This window comes from Rhamphochromis longiceps, linkage group LG1, assembly GCF_057381845.1.
Source record: "Rhamphochromis longiceps isolate RC_006_pf linkage group LG1, R_longiceps_female_GT1.1, whole genome shotgun sequence".
Classification (NCBI taxonomy): domain Eukaryota; kingdom Metazoa; phylum Chordata; class Actinopteri; order Cichliformes; family Cichlidae; genus Rhamphochromis; species Rhamphochromis longiceps.
The window spans coordinates 41,807,323-41,827,652 of record NC_140557.1 but is presented as its reverse complement, the minus strand read 5'-3'; the positions used below and the strand labels follow the sequence as shown (position 1 = coordinate 41,827,652).

Here is a 20,330-nt window from a genome sequence, read left to right as displayed (position 1 = left end):
GCAGACCACACCGTAAAAGATGGCAGAAGCCACAACAGAGTCATAGAAGGTCTTCAGGAGTGGGCCCTCCACTCCAAAAGAGCAAAACAGCCTGCTCTGTCCTTTTCTGTAAAGAGCATCTGAATTGTGACTCCAGTTTATTGTTCAGATGAACACCATGGTACCTGTAGCTGTCCACAGCTTCATGTCCATGCCTTGGATGTTCAGTGGTTTCAGTGGAGGATGTTTGTTCCTGCGAAAGTCTACAACCAGCTCCTTGGTTTTTCTAGTGTTGAACATGATGCTCACAGTGCTCCCAGCGGTCTCCAGGTGAGAGAACAATGTAGGAGGTGAATGATGGCATCATCCACTCCAGTGCCAGGCTGGTAGGCAAGCTGAAGTGGGTCCAGTGATGAGCTCACCAGGGGCTGAAGCTGAACCAGGACAAGCAACTCCAGGGTCTTCATCAGGTGGGATGTCAGAGCCTCTGGCCTGTAGCTGCAGAGGTCCTACAACTACAGGCCGGAGTCCAAGCCTGCAGAGGTCCTTGGGACGTGGGGTCTTTGGCACTGGTACCACACAAGAGGTTTTTCAGAGCTGTGGAACTCTCCATAAGCTTCAGACTGAAGCTTACCACACAGTTGATTTGCGCAGGACCTGACAACCCTTGAGCTGATGGTATCTGGTGCCTTATTGGCTCCTTAGTTCCCTCCTAACCTGGATGGCTGACAGAGACAGGCTGGAGCCGTGTGTTGGATGTGTACTGGATGCTGTGGTTGGGGGTGGGGAGGAGTGAGCAGGTTGAGTGGAGGAGATGTGAAGTGTCTGAGGTGTAACAGCAGGAGTTTGAGTTGGTGTGTCTGCAGCCGATGTTGAAGACTGCATCAAACCTGTTGGTTTGATTCAAAGCTGGTTTTCCTTCTTCTGCCTTTAGCTCTCCTTCCCATTCCCGATCAGTCCTTTCAGCTCTCTCTGCACCCTTTTCACCCCCTTTCTTGTCTCCAGATTTGAAGGCCCTCCACTTCTGCTTGAAGACAGCTTTTATTTCTGGGGTAATCCAAGGTTTGTTGTTGGACAAGCACCGCACAGTCCTGGAGGGCACGGGGTTATCCACACAGACGTTAACGTAGCCCGTAACGCATGTCACATTTTGTTGGCGCTCCAGAAGACCCTGGTGGTATGTGTCCTCTATTGATGGGAAGCCTGCTCCTGTGATGTACTGATTAAATGATTAAATCACTGTATACACATTCCTTCTGTCAGTAAAGTCTTCCAGCAACCTAATAGTAATGCACATAAGGCCAAAAAATGAAGAACCCAAACATTGTGAAGCCCACAGACAAAGACGTGTGATCCACAGTGCTGTTAAATAAATATATCAGTGATATATTTTGACTGGGGTCTGATCAAACAGTGATGTGATGGCTCCCAGAGCTGGCAGCACAGTGAGCCAAACAGACTCATCAGGCTTCTGGGCTGACCACACTGTACTTCCCACCAGCAGCTTATCGTGGTTGATAGGAGTCAGTGTGGGCACTCTGACTGTTCTGCAGCTATGCAGACACATATGCAACAAACAAAGTGTTGCAAATACTTTGTATTCTGACATCTTTCTATCAGAACCAGCATCAATTTTGGGGAATCTGAGCTGTAATAGCTTGCCTGTTTGATTGGACCACACAGACCAGCTTTCACTGCATGCATACATCAGTGAACCTGGGCTGGCCGTGACCCTGTCACTGGTTCACCATTGTTCCTTCCTCAGACCGTTTGACAGATATATCTATTAACACCCATAAGAGCTGCAGTTTTGAAAACCTTGACCTACTCATCTAGCTATTACAATTTGACTATCGTCAGACTTGCTTAAATCCTTGCTTGATTCATGTGTGCTCATTTTTCGTGCTTCTGTTAGCTGGGTCCCTCATAGATCCCACCCACCAACAGGTGCTATGTCCATCAGATATTCTTTTTTTTTTCAATTCACCTGTCAGTGGTCTTAATGTTATGCCTTATATCAATATATAATCTATAATCATTTTAATTAATTAATTTTTTTTATTTTTAAAATATTACAGAATGGAATAGGACTGGGGGGGAGGAGAGGGAAACACATAGACAAGAGAAGTTGGGAAGAACCTCAAGAGAAGCAGAAGGAAAGAAAAACAGAGGGGAAGAGGGTCGGGGAGAAAAGACACTAAAAATCTTCTAGATCACCTGTTGGAAAGAACAAGCAAAAAGAGAACAACACAGTAGGGAACCCACAGCAATAACCTAGATAAGCACAAGTAACAATAAATAATAAATACTGAATGCTACTGAGCGCAGATTAGACCGAAAATGCATGATATGCTTAGAGGCAGCAGCCAAGGAAGGCACACCTGTATGCACACAGGTAGATATATATTCTATTTTGTAACTTTGTAATATATTCTGTTATTTAATTTATTTCTGTTACTGTTCTTATTATTGGAGCAATTAATTTCTTAATTAATAAAGTATTCTGATTCTGAAAAAGAGTTTTGACAGTGTTTTGTATGCTTAGTTTTTGAGATCCAGTATCAGAGAAATATTAATACTCAACTCAAAATGTTTTGTCTTGCCATGAAGACAACTGTCAGAATTGTTGTCATGTCTTCTTATTGAAGAAGACATGACGATCACATTTTACAGTATACTCATTCTGGTCAGACTTTTCAGTCACTCAAAAGTCTGTAAGCCTGATCTTTGCTTGCCAGTCATACTAGCAATAATGATGACATAAACTGTGCAACTGAAATTGTAAAATGAGAGCTTTTGCATACGGGACACTTGTCCTTGTATGAAGAGACAAAAGCAGGGAGGCTTGTTTTTTCTGGTAAAGTGAAATTAATGATTATAAAGAACTCAGTGTGAGGTTTGGGGTCCTACAGTTTACTATTATCTATCATTACATGTTCCTTCAACAGAAATAATCAACGTGACAGAAGCACAAAGAAATCTTCCACATTCATCACGACGTATTACAGAGATTTTTATAGTTGAGGAAAACATGAAAATAAATGGTTCAATTTGATCAAATGTTTAATGATCTCATTTTTTTTGCATTCAATGGACTTTTGAAGTTTAAAGCATGAGGGAAAAGGAAATGCAGGTGGCAGGGTTTCTTGCAGCTGAACCTTTGAGTTCTGTGATTATAGTGAGGGTTCAAGTATGTCTTATGTCAGCTGAGTGAGTGAGTGAGTGAGTGAGTGGTACTCACCCACAGTATCACATGGCTCATCTTTGTGAACACAGAAATCTGTTCTGAAAGAAGAAAAGAAAGAATTTGCCACACTGATTTACTGAGATTAGTTAAAACATTAAAGTAGAGTACATTTACACTTAATATGGATTGTGCTAGAAAAATGATGTCACGGTCCAGCGGCAGACCGTATGGAGCGTGAGTGGAGGACCCAAATGCTTGAACAAAAGGCGAGCCTTTATTGGGCTAATACAAGAGAAACATAAATACAAGGCAAGATCCATGTGGGGTGAAACTAAAACTAAACATAAACTGGAAAAAAATAAATAACTGACAAGCTGTGATGAGACTGTGAAACTGGGAAACAACTATGAACCTATAAAACTATGACAATAACTATGACAACTATGACAAGAGGTACATGACTAGACGAGAAGAACAGACATCCTTACAAAGACTGAATGACCACACAGAGACTAAAGACACACAGGAGGTATTTAGGGGAAGTGGAAACACACGAACGTCATGACACCCACAGGGAAAGTGAAACTAAAACAATGAACATATCATCACAAGACCTCTACAAAACAACACAGGAAACGCTGAGAGACGTAGACATGGCACCGGCTTGACAACATGAAACCACAGACACAGAAGACATGAACAGACTTATACCAGGGGATATGAAGAGACTCATAACTAAGGAGACATGACAGGACCTAAATAAGACATAAATAATCCCAAAATACAAAATAACTCAACTAAACCCTTAACTTAAAACTCGCACATGAATTAAACACAATATAAACATAAGAAAATAATACAAAATAACACAAAACAACATATCCGATTGGGTTTAAATGAATCTAAATGATTGAAGCCACCTCATAAGATGTGTGTTGTTAAAAAAATTTGCAGCAAATGCAAGTTGCTCTTCTGGACTTCACGATAAAGGGAAAACAATAAAGCAGTGAAAGCTAACCAACTTTGGTGCTAGCAGTATAGACCAGTAAGCTCACAAATTATACTGAGGAAGACAAAGACAGAAGCCAAATAGGTAGATTAGGACAAGATAAGGAAATGGGCCCATCACACTCTGGACACAACCTGTTACAACTCCTCCCCTATGGTAGGCACAGAGTACACCAAAACAACCAGACACCTGTACAGCTCCTTGCTACAGACCATCACTCTGGTGATGACTCCACCACACCTGCTAGTGAATTACAGTGTGCCATATGTACTCCTAAACACCTGATTCTGTTCACCTGGACGTAGCATATTCAGTGGGAGAAACATTTCATCAAACACTTCTTCAGTCTCGGCTAAATGCAGGTTTCCCCAACATTATAAACAGTACATTTGCGTAATAACTAAGAGGGCTATGAGGTCGTTTTCTTGATCATTAATTGTCATCACCATTGATCAATAGCCACTGATCAAAGATCACTGATCAATGGCCATGAGTGACTTGACTCCCTGCTCAAACCAGCATTCCTCCCTTTCAAGTATGTGCACATCATAATGGAAAGAGTGGCCACTGGCCTGTAAGTGTAAATAGACTGAATATATATGTTTTTAAATTCCCCTCTTGCCCCTGTGGGCAGTCGATCCCTCGAGCTCGGGTTCTACACCAGAGGCCTGGGAGCTCGAGGCTCCTGCACAGCATCTTTGCTGTTCCTAGGATAGCTTGGGGGTTGTTGAGTGCTCTTATTACCACTGGGACCACTGTTACCCTCACCCTTCACATCTTCTCGAGTTCTTGGTACTTCCTCAGCTTCTTCCTGATGTTACTGTCATTCAGTATAGCCACATCTTTCACTATGGCTGTCTTCTTCTGCTTGCCCACCAATACTAGGTCTGGTTGGTTAGCCATCACCAGTTTGTCTATCTCTATCTGAAAGCCCCACACCATCTTAGCGCCGTCATTCTTGACCACCCAGGAATCCCATTTTGACCTCGGGACTTCAGGGCAATACTCGGCACAGATGTTCCTGTACACTATGCCGGCCACTTGGTTATGGCGTTCCATGTATGCCCTGCCTGCTAGCATCTTGCACCCTGCTGTTATGTGCTGGATTGTCTCTGGGGCATCTCTACACAGACTGCACCTGGGGTCTTGCCTGGTGTGATAGACCCCAGCCTCTATGGATCTTGTGCTCAGAGCTTGTTCTTGTGCTGCCATGATTAGTGCCTCTGTGCTGTCTTTCAGTCCAGCTTTGTCCAGTCACTTTTAGGATTTCTGGATGTGAGTCATTTTTTTTCTGTCTGCCAGTGGTCTCTCCTTCCATGATGGTTCTTCTCCTTGCTTCACTTTTTCTTGGGTTTCTGCTGTCTCTGTCTCTCTGATTCTGATTCTGACAGAGCTGAATTTTAAGTATAATGGCAAAGGCTGTTAAAACTTTATATTATAATTTATAACTAATATAAATTAGCAAAGAAATTCATGCAAATTGATAGGTTTGTAGCTTAAACCTATTCGCTGGAACGCTCAAGACAATTCAACTGCACAGCAAAAAGCATTGAACACCAAGCAGAGCTCTTTATGATTCTTGTACACGAGGGAGACCAAGTGGACAAGCGCCGTTCCTTCGCTTGACCCCAGTCGCTCTTGTCTGCTACCCTGTAACACTGCTCTTTTATATAGACATAGGTTCATTAACATATGACGTCTACATACACACAAAGAGTACCTTGCCTGTGCATTGTGTAAGTGTGTGTGTGTGTGTGTGTGTGTGGTCAGTGTGTGACCCCATAACCAACTTCCCTAAACCTGCTGGTCTAGAAGTCCGGACGTTTATCCTACCATGAAACAATAAGAGCAGGTAGACCTCTCCCATGCTCCCAGGATGTGGGTGTGAATGCCAGAACCCTCTGGAATGCACACAAAGTCTTTGCAGACTGCTAAGGATCAGACCCCAATCAATATGACATCGACTATAAACTCTAAGCATATATGAGTAAATATTTCTAAGCATAAATGACAATCAACAATACAAATCTAACATTTATTGCACATACAAACATCAGGAGATAACCTCAAGGATGAGAACTTTTCTGTAAGTGTGATTGTCTTCATAAGAAGTTTGTGAGTTCCCAAGGAAAGGTAATACATCATGAGCATAAAGGCTTACTTTATGGTCTGTATTTTCAGTTTTAACTTGACATTTTGTCGAATTGGTGCTGCTAGTGGCTCAATGAAAATGACAAAAGTGAGGGGGAAACTGGACAGGCCTCGTCTGGCGCCTCTTTGTAGCTGGAAGCTTTGGGAAGTAGGATGGTTAGTTATAGCACAAGCATTTGTGAAGCCTTATAGTGTTTTGATCCAATCGATGAAGAATGAACCAAATAGGTTATAAGTAAGGTTCCCAGTCGAATCCTTAATAGAGTAAATCTTTTTTTTCTTTATTTAGCTTTGACTGGTTAACAAACATTTTCCAGATTTATTACCATGTCCAAAGTTCTCCAAATGCAACCTGGTGTATTAAGTCTTCCGTAGGGCTGGGCGATATATCGAGTTTTTTAAAAATATCGATATATTTTCATACGAGATATAAGATGTGACAATATCGTTTATATCGATATAGTCTATGTTACGTTGTGGAGCCGCAGGTTTGCCTCTCTTTCGTCCACTTTTGTCTCTATGCAACGTTACTCGGCCTCGCCTCTCCTTCACTGAATACAACTCCCCCTCCCCCATAGCTTCACCTGCAGGCAATGACAAGATGAAAGCGGAAAATCTCCGTTAGCGAGTTACCGTGCGTGGGGCTGGACGGCGTCAACGTGTTAGCGAGCTAACCGCGCTAACGAGCTAACCGCGCTAACGACTGTACGGCCTAAAATCCTTTCATTTTCTCAAAACTCGACAGTGCGCCTTATGTATGTGCTTACTGACCGCGAACCGATTTTATGTGGTACACAGCGCTCAGCAATCTGTCAAAAAATGTTTTAATATGACTTTGCTAAGCTACGGAGCTGCACCGCTTGATGGATTGTCGGAGGATTACGGCTACCGAGGAGGAGCCTCGCGGAGTGATACGTACTGTGCTTCAACGTAATATTACCGTACTGTGTGTATAAGGACCACAAATGGCACCTGTAAGAGACGTGGTGCAGCTGTGAAATCTGTCTCTTTGTTATTACGCTCAGCGTCTATTAGTTTACATTTTGACTGCACAATTGTGAGCTTTTTGTTATGCACAAAAACAACATTGTTTTCTTTTATTTATGGACCATGATTATTTAATAAATGCTGATAATTTGGAGTTTTCTCTATTTCGGGCTAGGCAGAAATACTTCGAAGATGGAGATAAACCTGGCAAACTGCTTGCAAGATATATTAAACAAAAAGAAGCTCAGACTATCATAGCAGCAATTAGAGCACAGGATGGCACTATGGTGTCAAAACCCTCTGAAGTGAATGAAGCCTTCAGAGATTTCTATATGCAACTCTACTCCTCAGAAATACAAGCAAACTCTCAGGAAATTAACAGTTTTCTCTCCCCCCCTCAACCTCCCAACTCTCTCTAGGACACAGGTGGACTCCCTGGACGCCCCAATTTCAAAGGAAGAGATCTTAAGGGTAATCAAAAATCTCCCAATTGACAAGGCCCCTGGGTTGGATGGGTTTACAGCAGAGTTTTACAGGAACTTTGCAGAGGAGCTCTCCCCTTTACTCCTGCAAATGTTTGAGGAAGCCCTGGATAAGGGCAGCCTGCCACCAACACTGTCAGAGGCACTTATTTCCCTTGTCTTAAAGAAAAACAAAGACCCGCTTGACTGTAAGAGTTACAGGCCAATAAGCTTGATCAATTGTGATTGCAAAATTTTAGCCAAGTTACTAGCAACCAGATTAGATAAGGTCATGACTTACTTAATACACCCCGACCAAGTTGGCTTTATTCGGACTCGCTGCTCTGCCGATAATATTAGACGCCTAATTGATATTATGTGGGCAACCCAGAATAAATCCCCTACGGGGGACTTTTCTCCAGCTATAGCCCTCTCCCTAGATGCAGAGAAAGCATTCGACAGGGTGGAGTGGCGTTTTCTATTTTGTGTAATGGAAGCATTTGGCTTTGGCCCAAAATTCATAAGGTGGGTCAAACTTCTCTACAACAATCCGAGAGCATCAATACTAACGAACCGTATTATATCACAGTCCTTCGACCTCCACAGGGGTACAAGACAGGGCTGCCCACTGAGTCCTCTGCTTTTTGCTTTAGCTTTAGAGCCTCTGGCAGCGACAATACGTAGAGACCCTGATTTTCCAGGTATCCAGGTCCACAATAATAACCACAAATTGATGCTCTATGCTGATGACGCCCTGGTCCTAATATCACAGCCAGAACGATCTCTACCTGCTCTCTTGAGAATTATTAACCAGTTCTCTAATATATCAGGATATAGAGTAAATTGGTCAAAGTCTGAAGCGCTCCCTCTGACAGCCTTCTGCCCCAAAACCCTGTTCCAGCCAGGGGATTTCAGCTGGCCTCAGACTGGTATTAAATACTTAGGCATTACATTCCCCCGTTTGTTACACAACATAGTTCAGGCTAATTTTGAACCTCTATTGGACAAGTTCAGAACCGACATAATTAGATGGTCCCCTTTGTTCCTCACCCTTTGGGGTAAAGTTAACATCATCAAAATGAATTGTGCTCCAAAATTTAATTACCTACTACAAACACTCCCGCTAAAAATCCCATCAAAATATTTCCATCAATTTGACAGATTATGCAACCAATTCATACGGAATAACAGACGCCCTAGAATAAAGCTTAAAAAGCTACAGCAGCCAGTGGAGTCGGGAGGCCTGGGGGTCCCAAATCTACTATTTTACCATTATGCTTTCAGTCTGAGACACATGGTTCACTGGGCTCTCCCTCCAGAACGAGCCCCCCCATGGCTTAGTCTGGAGAGTACTTTGTGCTCACCACTCCCTCCGATGCACATTTTAACCACCAAGCTCCCACCAGATATACAAACCCACCCCATTCTTTCTTTCCTGCAGACGGTCTGGAAGAAGGTGGCCTTGCTACTAAATTTTAACTCCCACCTTCACACTGAGGCTTCCATATGGCTCAATCCCAAACTCTGCATTAATAAATCGCCGTTTTTCTGGAGACTGTGGGTCCAGAGAGGGATACTTGTTCTCGGAGACCTGTATCAGGGGAGGATTCTCAAGTCCTTCAACGACTTTAAAGCACAGTTTCAGTTGCCACAAAGTCAGTTTTGGAGGTACTTGCAGCTCCGGCACTTATTGCTCAAAACCTTTGGTTCCTCCTCCACACCACCTCCAAATATTGAATATCTCAGCTACATCAAAAAAATCTTTGGGGGGGGGTCGTGAAGTCTCTAAATATTACTCAATGCTTGTTACGGGCACGAGTAAAGGACTACCTGCCCTCCGGTTAGCTTGGGAATCTGACCTTGGTGTGGCTTTTACAGATCAGGAATGGACTGCAATGTTGCAGAATAGTAAAAAGGTGTCCAGGGAACTTAGAACGAGACTAATCCAATTCAAATTACTACACCGAATTTACTGGTCGCCACACAGACTGTATAGGGCGAACCTCATTCAGTCCCCTGAATGCTGGAGATGTCAGACTGGGGTAGGCACATTGACCCATATGATTTGGAGCTGTCCTAAAACCCAAATCTTTTGGACTGAGATACATGACTTTATCAAATCAACCATACGATGGGATATTCCTTTTTCACCAAGACTATTTGTGTTGGGAGACCCATCACTCCTTAACTATGCTCCACCTAAGGCTGCTGAGTGGGTACAGACTGCATTGATGCTGGGGCGTAAACTCATTATCTCCCAGTGGAAGGCCCCTTCCACCCCACCTGTCTCTGTATGGCATATTCAACTAGGGAGACTCGCTGCACTAGAACAACTCTCATACAGGCTCCTGAATAAAGTGGAGAGTTTCCATCTGAAGTGGGATCCATATCTGTCCAGAATAAAACGAACAGACTAGACCCTAGAGTGGGATAGTCATTGGAATTCTGATGAAGCACTCTCAGGGATGTCAGAGTGTGGCATGCAGTAAGACCCACATAGTCAAAGGCTGGCTGTTTTTGTTTCTTTTTTTTCTTTTTTCCTTTTTTGTTTGTTGTTGTTTTTGTTTTTCTTTCCATGCTTTTGTTTATCTCTTGCTTTGTTTGCCCCCCCCTCATTTTGGTTTGGTATTCTCTACTGTTCTGCTGCTATGCTGATGTTTTTTTTATGCGATGTAATCTGTCTCCGCAGTGGACTGTAGTGTTCTAAAAAGTACAATAAAATATTAATCATAAAAAAAAATAAATGCTGATAATTTATTTTTGAGTAATTTCTTCATGTACATCTACGCTGTATGTAAAGAAAATGCCCGTGTGACATCTGGGACACAGTGTGACTAAGAACTCTCTTTTTGTTCTTAACTTATGGCTTTTAAAAAAAAATATCAAGATATATATCTTATATCGCCATCCAGCTAAAAAATATCGAGATATGAATTTTGGGTCATATCGCCCAGCCCTAGTCTTCCGTTCTTAATGGGTGGTGTGACTGTTTCTTGTGTTAGAGAGGCAGACGCTGGCACCACTGATGTTGATCAAATGAATATGAGTGTCTGTGATATCCTTCATAATGGAGCTGCTAACTTAAAAACGGTCTAAGCGAGAATGTGCATGGTTTACTGGTGAAAGGAAGGTGTAATCAGACATGAGTGTGTCTACGTTGTATGGTTGTATGTGTCTGTGCTGTATATTTATGTAGTTAACTGCAGCACTGTGGACAAAGCAAACATGACGGCTGTGTAAATGAACTGCTTATTCATCAATGTTACGACTCTAGAAGATTATTTTGTTGCTTGTATACTAAGATGCAGCTTTCTTTCTCCTGTGCCAACATTATGCTTGACCCTGTCGATCGGAGAAGTGCAAGTATATGGGATCTCTTTTAATGAAGCGATATCCTGCTTCCTGCCTCTGGGCAGTTACGTTCTGACAGGCACTAGGGTAATAAAGATTTAGGGGGGACCCTATATAAGTAGAGCCCGGTTCCTTTGTTCAGTTGAATTCTTCACTACAACGCCAAAGTGCCTTGTGCTGACTGAACTCCTTCTTGCAAGAATAAAACCTCCTCTTTAATGCACTCAATTTCCACAACAACTTGGTATCAGAAGTGACACCTACACTGATACAGACAACAATTAAACATTTAGAGCAGAAGGATTCTGCTCTAAATGTAAAATACTCACACGAAGCTTTTCTCACTTATACTTTGATTATTACCGGCAAAGATATTGAATGTAGGATAGATTCTGGTGCCACGCACTCATCATCAGAGCAGCTGACATTCCTGAGCAACCTGCTCTGAAAGGCCATTTCATGTGTTCTGTGCAGAGATTGATGTCTTATTTTACACCTCATGGCATTAAGGGTTATAAAAACAGAAAACATTGTCACATCTCAAACTTCGACATGATTGAGGACCAGTATATATATGAATGGCTGCCGGTAATCACACTCTTTGTGCAGCTGTTCTTCAGAAGGCTCATAAGCATGTCTCAGCATCTCTCACAGAAGTTGATTTTATGCTACCAACAAACTTGAATTGTATTGCATCTCTGCAGGTCCTGACATAAGATTTGAAACCCAGTGGTTAAAAGTGTTTAATTATGTCATCACTGCTGACTGCATGTACTGGCAAGACAGCACGTGCTTCTTCACTGTCTGTCTCACCCCACCTCAGTGGGAGTTATTCAGTATTTATCATTCTGCACCTCACACATCTCTGAGCAAACAAACATAAATGCTGCCAAGACATTGGTGTATTTGCCTATAAGTATCAGGCAGCACATGATTGGACCCTAATAGAACAAGACAGAGTTTTCTATTCACCATCTTCTATGGCACTGGTCTGGCCTGGGGAGTGGGGGAACTGCGGAGTCACATTTATATAATGCTCAGGTTTTTGCTCTGACGGGGAACAACAGTCAGACTCAATAACATGGCAGCTCTCTTCCTCACAGTGAAGTTCTAAGAAGCTTTAAAACAGTTCATAGCTGCATACCTGGTGACCAATACAGCACTGTCCACTGGAGGGATATCATCTCTTCCACCGGGAACATGGTTGGTACCAAGGTACCAAGGCCCACCAAATTCTTGATGCTGCCAGTGACAGAAGCTCTCCAGAGATCTTTCTCCATGATGGCCCACCTTTAGCTTTTCCTGGAGAACAAAGACACTAAATTAATTTAATTCTGATAATAATGAAAAAAAAAATTGGGACTTATGCACAATGAACATTATGTCATTAGGCTAGTTGGTTTGACACAACAAAATGGCTGAAGGCGAAGCCAATAGGTGCTTTGATAACCTACTCAAAAACCCAATGGCCAGTGAGGAGGATAAAACAGCATGTGAGTCCGTCTGGTGTAAGGAAGCTTCCTTGGATCACTTGTTTGGGGATCTTCCCTGCATAACCATGATGTTTTAGAAGGGACACACATCTTCCAAAAAGTTAAATTTTTATCTTATCAGTCCACAGAGTATTTCCAAAAAAGTTTAGGGGATCGTCAAGATGTTTTCCGGCAAAATTGAGACAAGCCTTTATGTTCCTTTTTCATTTTAGACCTCCATTGTTGCTCAGTCTCTTTCTTATGATGGAGTCATAAACACTAACCTTAACTGAGGCAAGTGAGGGCTGCAGTTCTTTGGATATTGTTCTGGGGTCTTTTGTAGCCTCTTGGATAAGTCACCGCTGCACTACTCTGGTAATTTTGCTCTGCCAGCCACTCCTGAGAAGGTTCATTACTGTTCTATGTTTTGACTTTATAGCCTTTCCCAGACTAAGAGATCTCAATTACTTTGTTTCTCATTCGCTGCTGAATTTCATTGGATCTGCAGATGGTCTAATGATGCTTTGTTTAGGCAGGTGAATGATGAATGGTAAATGGTAAATGGCCTGTATTTGTATAGCGCTTTACAGTACAGTAATCCAATCTTGAAGAAACAAAAGCATGAATAACAGTTTCCAAGTCTGTTTGCGGGATAATATTACTTAGCTTAACAATATTTTGTAACTAATATAAACATGAATTAACCAGAGTATGAACATGAACATCTGAGGGAAAACCAGACTCAAAATTTGCCCCGATGTTTCTGATGGAAGACTTGGCATAAGAGGCTAACGGACCAAGAGTTTCCATTATTGAAATTTACGCTCTTCTGGAGCACAATCAGGAATTTCAGCTTTTCCTGATTAAGTTGAAGAAAAGTTCTATCCATCCAGACTTTTACAAACCCTAAGCACTTGTGTAAGACATGCAGATTCAATACCTCATTAGGCTTAAAATGGATGTATAAATAAATATCATCTGTGTAGCAGGTATATGAGACCTCTACTCAAAATGTGTTGAAGAGGGATCATGTAAACCAGAAATAGTAAGGTCCCCAAAAAAGAACCCTGAGGTACACCAAAATTAAGATGGCTTAAGGAAGACCTATAATTGGAAGCAGCCACACAAAGAGAACAATCAGAAAGATATGAAGTAAACAGTTGTAAGGCAGATCCTGATACACTGGCCCAATACCTCAACCTGTCAAGATCTGGTGATCACTGTATCACCAGATCTCGCTTGGTTGATACAGTGGTTGAGAACAGAACAATTTCCTGTGTCACTAGACACTCTGACAAGAGCTCTCTCCTTTGAATGTCCTTTACAGAACTCAGATTGAAATTTATCAAGAATGCTGTATTTATCTAAAGCAGCAGTTAGCTTAGCTTATCAATAATCTTGGTAAGAAATGGTAATTTAGAGATTGGTCTATAGCTGACCAATAGAAGGGTCAAGTTTGGGCTTTTTTTTAGTATAGGGTGAATAACAGCATTCTTGAAGTAAACCGGACTTAACCAGAGGCCAGAGAGGGATTAGCCATGTGCGTACAAGAACAGATGGACCGAAAAACATCTTTAAACAGGGATCCAGGTAAAATGTCTAAACAACAAGAAGAGGCTCCACAGCATATGGTCATAGTGAATTCTGTCTCTAGCTTACTAACATAAACCAATGTAAAACAGCAAACCAACCAACCTCATGACATAACATTCTGTAATGACAGAAGACGGCGCTAAACATGTTTTTTAAACTTAAATTTTAAGCACTTATTTCTTACATTCAGCTTCACAGACAGTATTTAACAATGCTCGAGCATGGTTTAAACTGGCTTTTATAAATGTATGTCTGTGAAGGTTCTCAGTCATCCAGGTCATCGTAGTCAAAGGAGCTTGCAAAGAAAAGCGTCTGGACTTCTTTAAGTTGCTTGAAGACGTTTCACCTCTCATCCGAGAAGCTTCTTCAGTTCTAAGGTCAAATGTTGGAGAGTCCCAGATATAAACCTAGTGGGAGTTTCCCCCCACAGAGGGACAAAAGGACCCCTGATGATCCTCTAATCGCCTGAGCCAAGGTGGGAAACTGGGCGTGGGTCCCAATCAGCCAGAGTTTCGGGTGTGTTCATTGTGAAACCTGGCCCCACCTTATCATGTGAATTCCTGAGGTCAGATGGCCCAGGATGTGAGTGGGCGTTAAGGCGTCTGGGAAGGGATCTCAAAACTGGATTATAGATGGCAGAGAGTTGGTGTCGTAAACCCCCGCCTCTGTTCAAAGATGGTCGCTCACAGTGGACATAGATGCTTCTTTCACTCCTCTTTCAAACCATCTGTCCTCTCTGTCCAAAATGTGAACATTGGCATCCTCAAAGAGTGATCTTTGACCTTTAGATGCAGATGGACTGCTGAGTCTTGTCCTGTGGAGGTGGCTGTTCTGTGTTGTGCCATGCGCTTGTGAAGTGGCTGTTTGGTCTCTCCAATGTAGAGGTCTGAGCATTCCTCGCTGCACTGTACAGCAAACACCACATTGTTAAGTTTGTGTTTTGGCGTTTTGTCTTTCGGGTGAACCAGTTTGTGTCTGAGTGTGTTGCTGGGTCTGAAATACACCGGGATGTCATGCTTGGAGAAAACTCTCCTGAGTTTCTCTGATACACCGGCTACATAGGGGATGACAATGTTGTTGCGTCTGTCCTTCTTATCCTCCCTCGCTGGTGTCTGGTCTTCTTTTCTGTGCCTCTTTGCTGACTTTATGAACGCCCATTTAGGATAGCCGCACGTTTTGAGTGCTTCCTTTACATGTGTGTGTTCCTTCTTTTTCCCTTCAGGCTTAGACGGAACATGTTCTGCCCGGTGGTGTAGGGTCCTGATTACTCCAAGTTTGTGTTCCAGAGGGTGATGGGAGTCAAAGAGGAGGTACTGGTCCGTGTGTGGGGGCTTCGATGTTGAGTTTGCCGTTCTCTTCAATGTGCACAGCGCAGTCCAGGAAAGGCAAACAGTCGTCCTTTGTGTCTTCCCTGGTGAACTTGATGTTTTTATCCACAGCGTTAATGTGCGCAGTGAAGGATTCCACTTCTTGTGTCTTGATTTTGACCCAGGTGTCGTCCACATATCTGTACCAGTGGCTGGGTACTCTTCCTTTGAAAGAGCCAAGAGCCTTTCTCTCCACTTCCTCCATGTAAAGGTTGGCTACAATAGGTGACACGGGGGAGTCCATGGCACAGCCATGTTTTTGTCTGTAAAAGCCTTCGTTGTATTTGAAATATGTAGTGGTGAGGCAGAGGTCTAACAGTGTGCAGATCTGATCGGGTGTGAAGTTGGTCCTGTCCTCCAAGGAGCTGTCTTCTTGTAGTCGTTTTCTGACAGTCTCCACGGCCTCCGTGGTGGGTATGCAAGTGACAACATTGTCAACATTGTCATCCCCTATGTAGCCGGTGTATCAGAGAAACTCAGGAGAGTTTTCTCCAAGCATGACATCCCGGTGCATTTCAGAACCAGCAACACGCTCAGACACAAACTGGTTCACCCAAAAGACAAAACGCCAAAACACAAACTTAACAATGTGGTGTCTGCTGTACAGTGTAGCGAGGAATGCCCAGACCTCTACATTGGAGAGACCAAACAGCCACTTCACAAGCGCATGGCACAACACAGAAGAGCCACCTCCACAGGACAAGACTCAGCAGTCCATCTGCATCTTAAGGTCAAAGGTCACTCTTTGAGGATGCCAACGTTCACATTTTGGACAGAGAGGACAGATGCTTTGAAAGAGGAGTGAAAGAAGCATCTATGTCCACTGTGAGCGACCATCTTTGAACAGAGGCGGGGTTTACGACACCAACTCTCTGCCATCTATAATCCAGTTTTGAGATCCTTCCCAGACGCCTTAGCGCCCACTCACATCCTGGGCCATCTGACCTCAGGAATTCGCATGATAAGGTGGGGCCAGGTTTCACAATGAACACACCCGAAACTCTGGCTGATTGTGACCCACACCCAGTTTCACACCTTGACTCAGGCAGTTAGAGGATCATCAAGGGGTCCTTTTGTCCCTCTGTGGGGGGAAACTCCCACTAGGTTTATATCTGGGACTCTCCACCATTTGACCTTAGAACTGAAGAAGCTTCTCGGATGAGAGGTGAAACGTCTTCAAGCAACTTAAAGAAGTCCAGACGCTTTTCTTTGCAAGCTCCTTAGACTTTTATAAATGTAGTGTTTCATTTTCACTTTAACTTTAAGTACTTACTTTTTAAGGTTTTTAAGAACATGCTTAGCACCATCTTATGCCAGTACACGATGTGATGTCACTGGGTTGGGTGGTTGATTGATTGGGTTCAACTGACAAACATTAGTTCATATTAGTTAACTAACAAAAGCACCAACAACTCAGGGGAAAAATAAGGACACTAAAACTAAAAAAGCAGTCTAAGGAGGTCACGTTTCCACTGCTCCTGGCTGCAACAATGAGTTTTATGTTAAGAAACCAATGATTTCAGTCTGTCTCTTTAGCAGTAAGTGCTTCTTTGATGTTTGACTACCTACACAGACACAGGGAAATCCACCTGTTAGCTGTAATATTTAGGTTTGTAAAGCACTTTATAAATGAGCACTGTGTGGACGAGAGCCTGTTTGAATCAGGTGGTTCGTGGGACCGACAAGCTGGAGACTCTGGTCTGGTCGCGTGTACTGAGCTGATGCCATAAGCAGTATTTTATGCAATACAATAATCTTAAACACAACAACATAACAGCTTACTACATGCAAATCACACCACAAACATAACTATGTTTCTTACTGAAGCAGGATTGGGAAAGAAAAGACGTTGATGTATGCGATGAAAAAAGCAAAACAAAAAACAGACTCAGAGGAAAAGATGCCACGACTTTTTTAAAGACCTTTTTTATCCCTCAAGTCATGTCCCTGAATGGATTACTTCATATTAGAAGTGAAGAAAAGCAAAGCCCAAATGTGAGCGAGTGACCCCTTTTTACTAAATTTAGAGTGTCAGACACCAGGTTGTTGGTCTGGGGACTCAAAAAGATTCTGCTCAACGCTATACTTATTTACACTGTGGAGGAGAGTGCTTTACAAACCTGAGCATTACAGCTAACAGGTAGATTTTTCCATTTCAATGCCACTAGTGTTAAAACTATGCTTCAATAACAGCAATCCTGCCTACCTTTTCATTAGGCCCATTTTCTTTCACGAGCAACCAGCTAGGCTCGGTTCAGAATATCTGGTGAGGCTCAAATCAACATCGCTCCGATTCTGCTCGCCAATGGTGATCTTCTCCTCAACTCAATCAAGCCCCATGTTGGGTGCAGAATTGTCTGTTTTTTTATGAGAGAGAAAACAAATATGCTCAAATTACAAGTTTTCCCAATTTATTATCAAACGGATTTCAGATTACTTTTACATGCCGCCATGGACCTCCATCTCTCTGGCTCAGAGACAAAAGGCTGGTACACCTAGGCAGACAAAATAATTTCCCTCAGGATAAATAAAGTTCTTATCTTATCTTATCTGTATGTATGTTAAGATGATTGGTCAAAAGTTGGAGGAAAGCCTTTAGACCTCATGTACAGCTCACGTTTCAACTTCTACACATTTCTGAACATCTCCTTTTATAGAGATGAAACTTTTGCATGCAACAATGCCATCACCATGTCAACTGCCTCTTGTCCTCTGGTCAGGCCTGTAGAAGGTGGGAGGAATGCATTCCCAAACACCAGAATTTATGGCCCTGTTTTCTTGTATGTATCACAACCCTCACCCACATACCTGACAGGGGGTCATAGTGTAACAGTCTGCATTCAAAACTACCTGATATTACATACATTTGTGCAGTAAAGGATAAACCATATGTGTGATGCAAATTATGAGGTATATAGCCTTAAAGATAAAAATAAATTCTAACACTAGCCAAACAACGGAAGACCCACTTGGACAGAACTGAAAGTGGACGGCATATTCTTCATTTGTTAACATGAAACTTGTTGTTGCAGCCAGGGGGAATACCAAAGTGACCCCCGAAACCGAATTATAGTTTTAGTCTCTTTATATTCCATTTAGTTTTGGCTTTGGTTATTAATTAGCTTACATAAACTAATGTACGTCTATTAGCAGCAAACAACCAACCAACACACCCGCTGGACTACAGTATGTGTGCTTTTTTATTAGTCCTTTATTTATCCAGGTAAAAATCTCATTTCCAAGAGAGACCTGGCATCATGGCAACAAAAGCTACATACCACATAAGTACATAACATTTAAAACAAATACAATATCCCAACATGTGTAAAATAAATAATTTTGCTGCCATTTGTTGTCTTTGTGCGAACTGGAATCAAAGATAGTGAGTTACACTATATGTAATCATTGAATTGTATACATAGTACACCACATTTTAAGAAAACAAGGTTATAAAAGTGAAAGAAATGTCATCATAAAGCAATTTTAACACACTGAAAGGATGCACACAAGGCACACCTTGAGAATAAATCTTTGCATAGATGAAATTTAGAAAAAAGCCTGTAAAGTTTGGCAGATTGTTTTGAAAGAGAAAAAGGGGATTTTTTAATTTCTTTTCTCACACACACACACACACACAGGCACGCACGCACGCACGCGCGCACACACACACACACGCACGCACGCACGCACGCACGCACGCGCGCACACACACACACACACACACACACACACACGCACGCGCGCGCGCACACACACACACACACGCACGCACGCACGCGCGCACACACACACACACGCACGCACGCATGCACGCACGCGCGCACACACACACACACACACACCTCAGAGAGAGGTAATCTCACAAACCTATGAAACTCAGGTTGTTAGGGTTGAAAGCAATTTTAATGTGGGTCAAAGAAGGCGAAATGTCAGACTTACTGGGCGGTTGTAAAGCAGCATCAGCTTGGTGACTCGAATGTCTAGTCTAACTCTGAGACTTGGGTGATGAAACATATTGTAGACCTGAAAGAAAGAATTAGTACAACTGAACCATGTGAAAGGTCATATAAAGGAAAAAAATCATCAACATACTTGAGTGAATGTCAAAATTTATGGGACAATTTTCTGATAACATCCATTAGAAATAATGCATGAATGGATGGATAACCTGCTAATGCAAATAAACAAACTGACTATTGCAAATGAATATTTTAATCCACTTGGATTAGATAGTTGACATCAACATCACACTTTTCTATAGACATAAATTAAACAACTCTACCTAACATAGCCTAAACAGATATTAACTGGTTATGTATTTTAAAAGGTTTGGGGTTTGTTAATTTGGTTATGAGCAGCATTATTGTGCAGTGGTGCAAACACACAACTAGCTTGTCATGTTAACTGGTGATTCTAAATTGGCTCTAAGTGTAAGAGAGTGTAGTTGCCTGCATTAATGTTGTGAGTATAAGGGTAACACACTCGAGTGTGTAAAGTCGCCTGATGATAATGTGATAGGCTTCAGTCCCTCTGCAACAAAATTGTATAAGAATTTAGGAAAATCGATCTGTATTTAAAGTGCACTGGGTTTCCGAGGTAGTATTGTAAGTATGAGACCAAACAGTACACAAGAAGGCTGAAATTGCAAATTTCAGTATAACTTTAAGACAGTTATACTGGCAAACACTAAAAAAGTTATTCCTACTGCTACCATGTGATGGTTTTTTAATGAAGTTGACTTAAATGCTCACATATTAAATACAGAGTAACTTC

General features: G+C 42.2%; 1 protein-coding gene across 1 annotated transcript in view; it reads right to left on the bottom strand.

Annotated features, from left to right (window-relative positions):
* The window catches only part of adamts17 (ADAM metallopeptidase with thrombospondin type 1 motif, 17), a 98,558-nt gene that overhangs the window by 50,643 nt on the left and 27,585 nt on the right, over positions 1–20,330 (bottom strand). The window contains exons 5-7 of the mRNA XM_085409678.1: positions 19,497–19,580; positions 12,270–12,427; positions 3,221–3,264 (exon numbers count right to left, since the gene is read on the bottom strand). Of these exons, the coding sequence (XP_085265804.1) occupies positions 3,221–3,264; positions 12,270–12,427; positions 19,497–19,580 (286 nt within the window). The remainder of the gene's footprint in view (positions 1–3,220; positions 3,265–12,269; positions 12,428–19,496; positions 19,581–20,330) is intronic.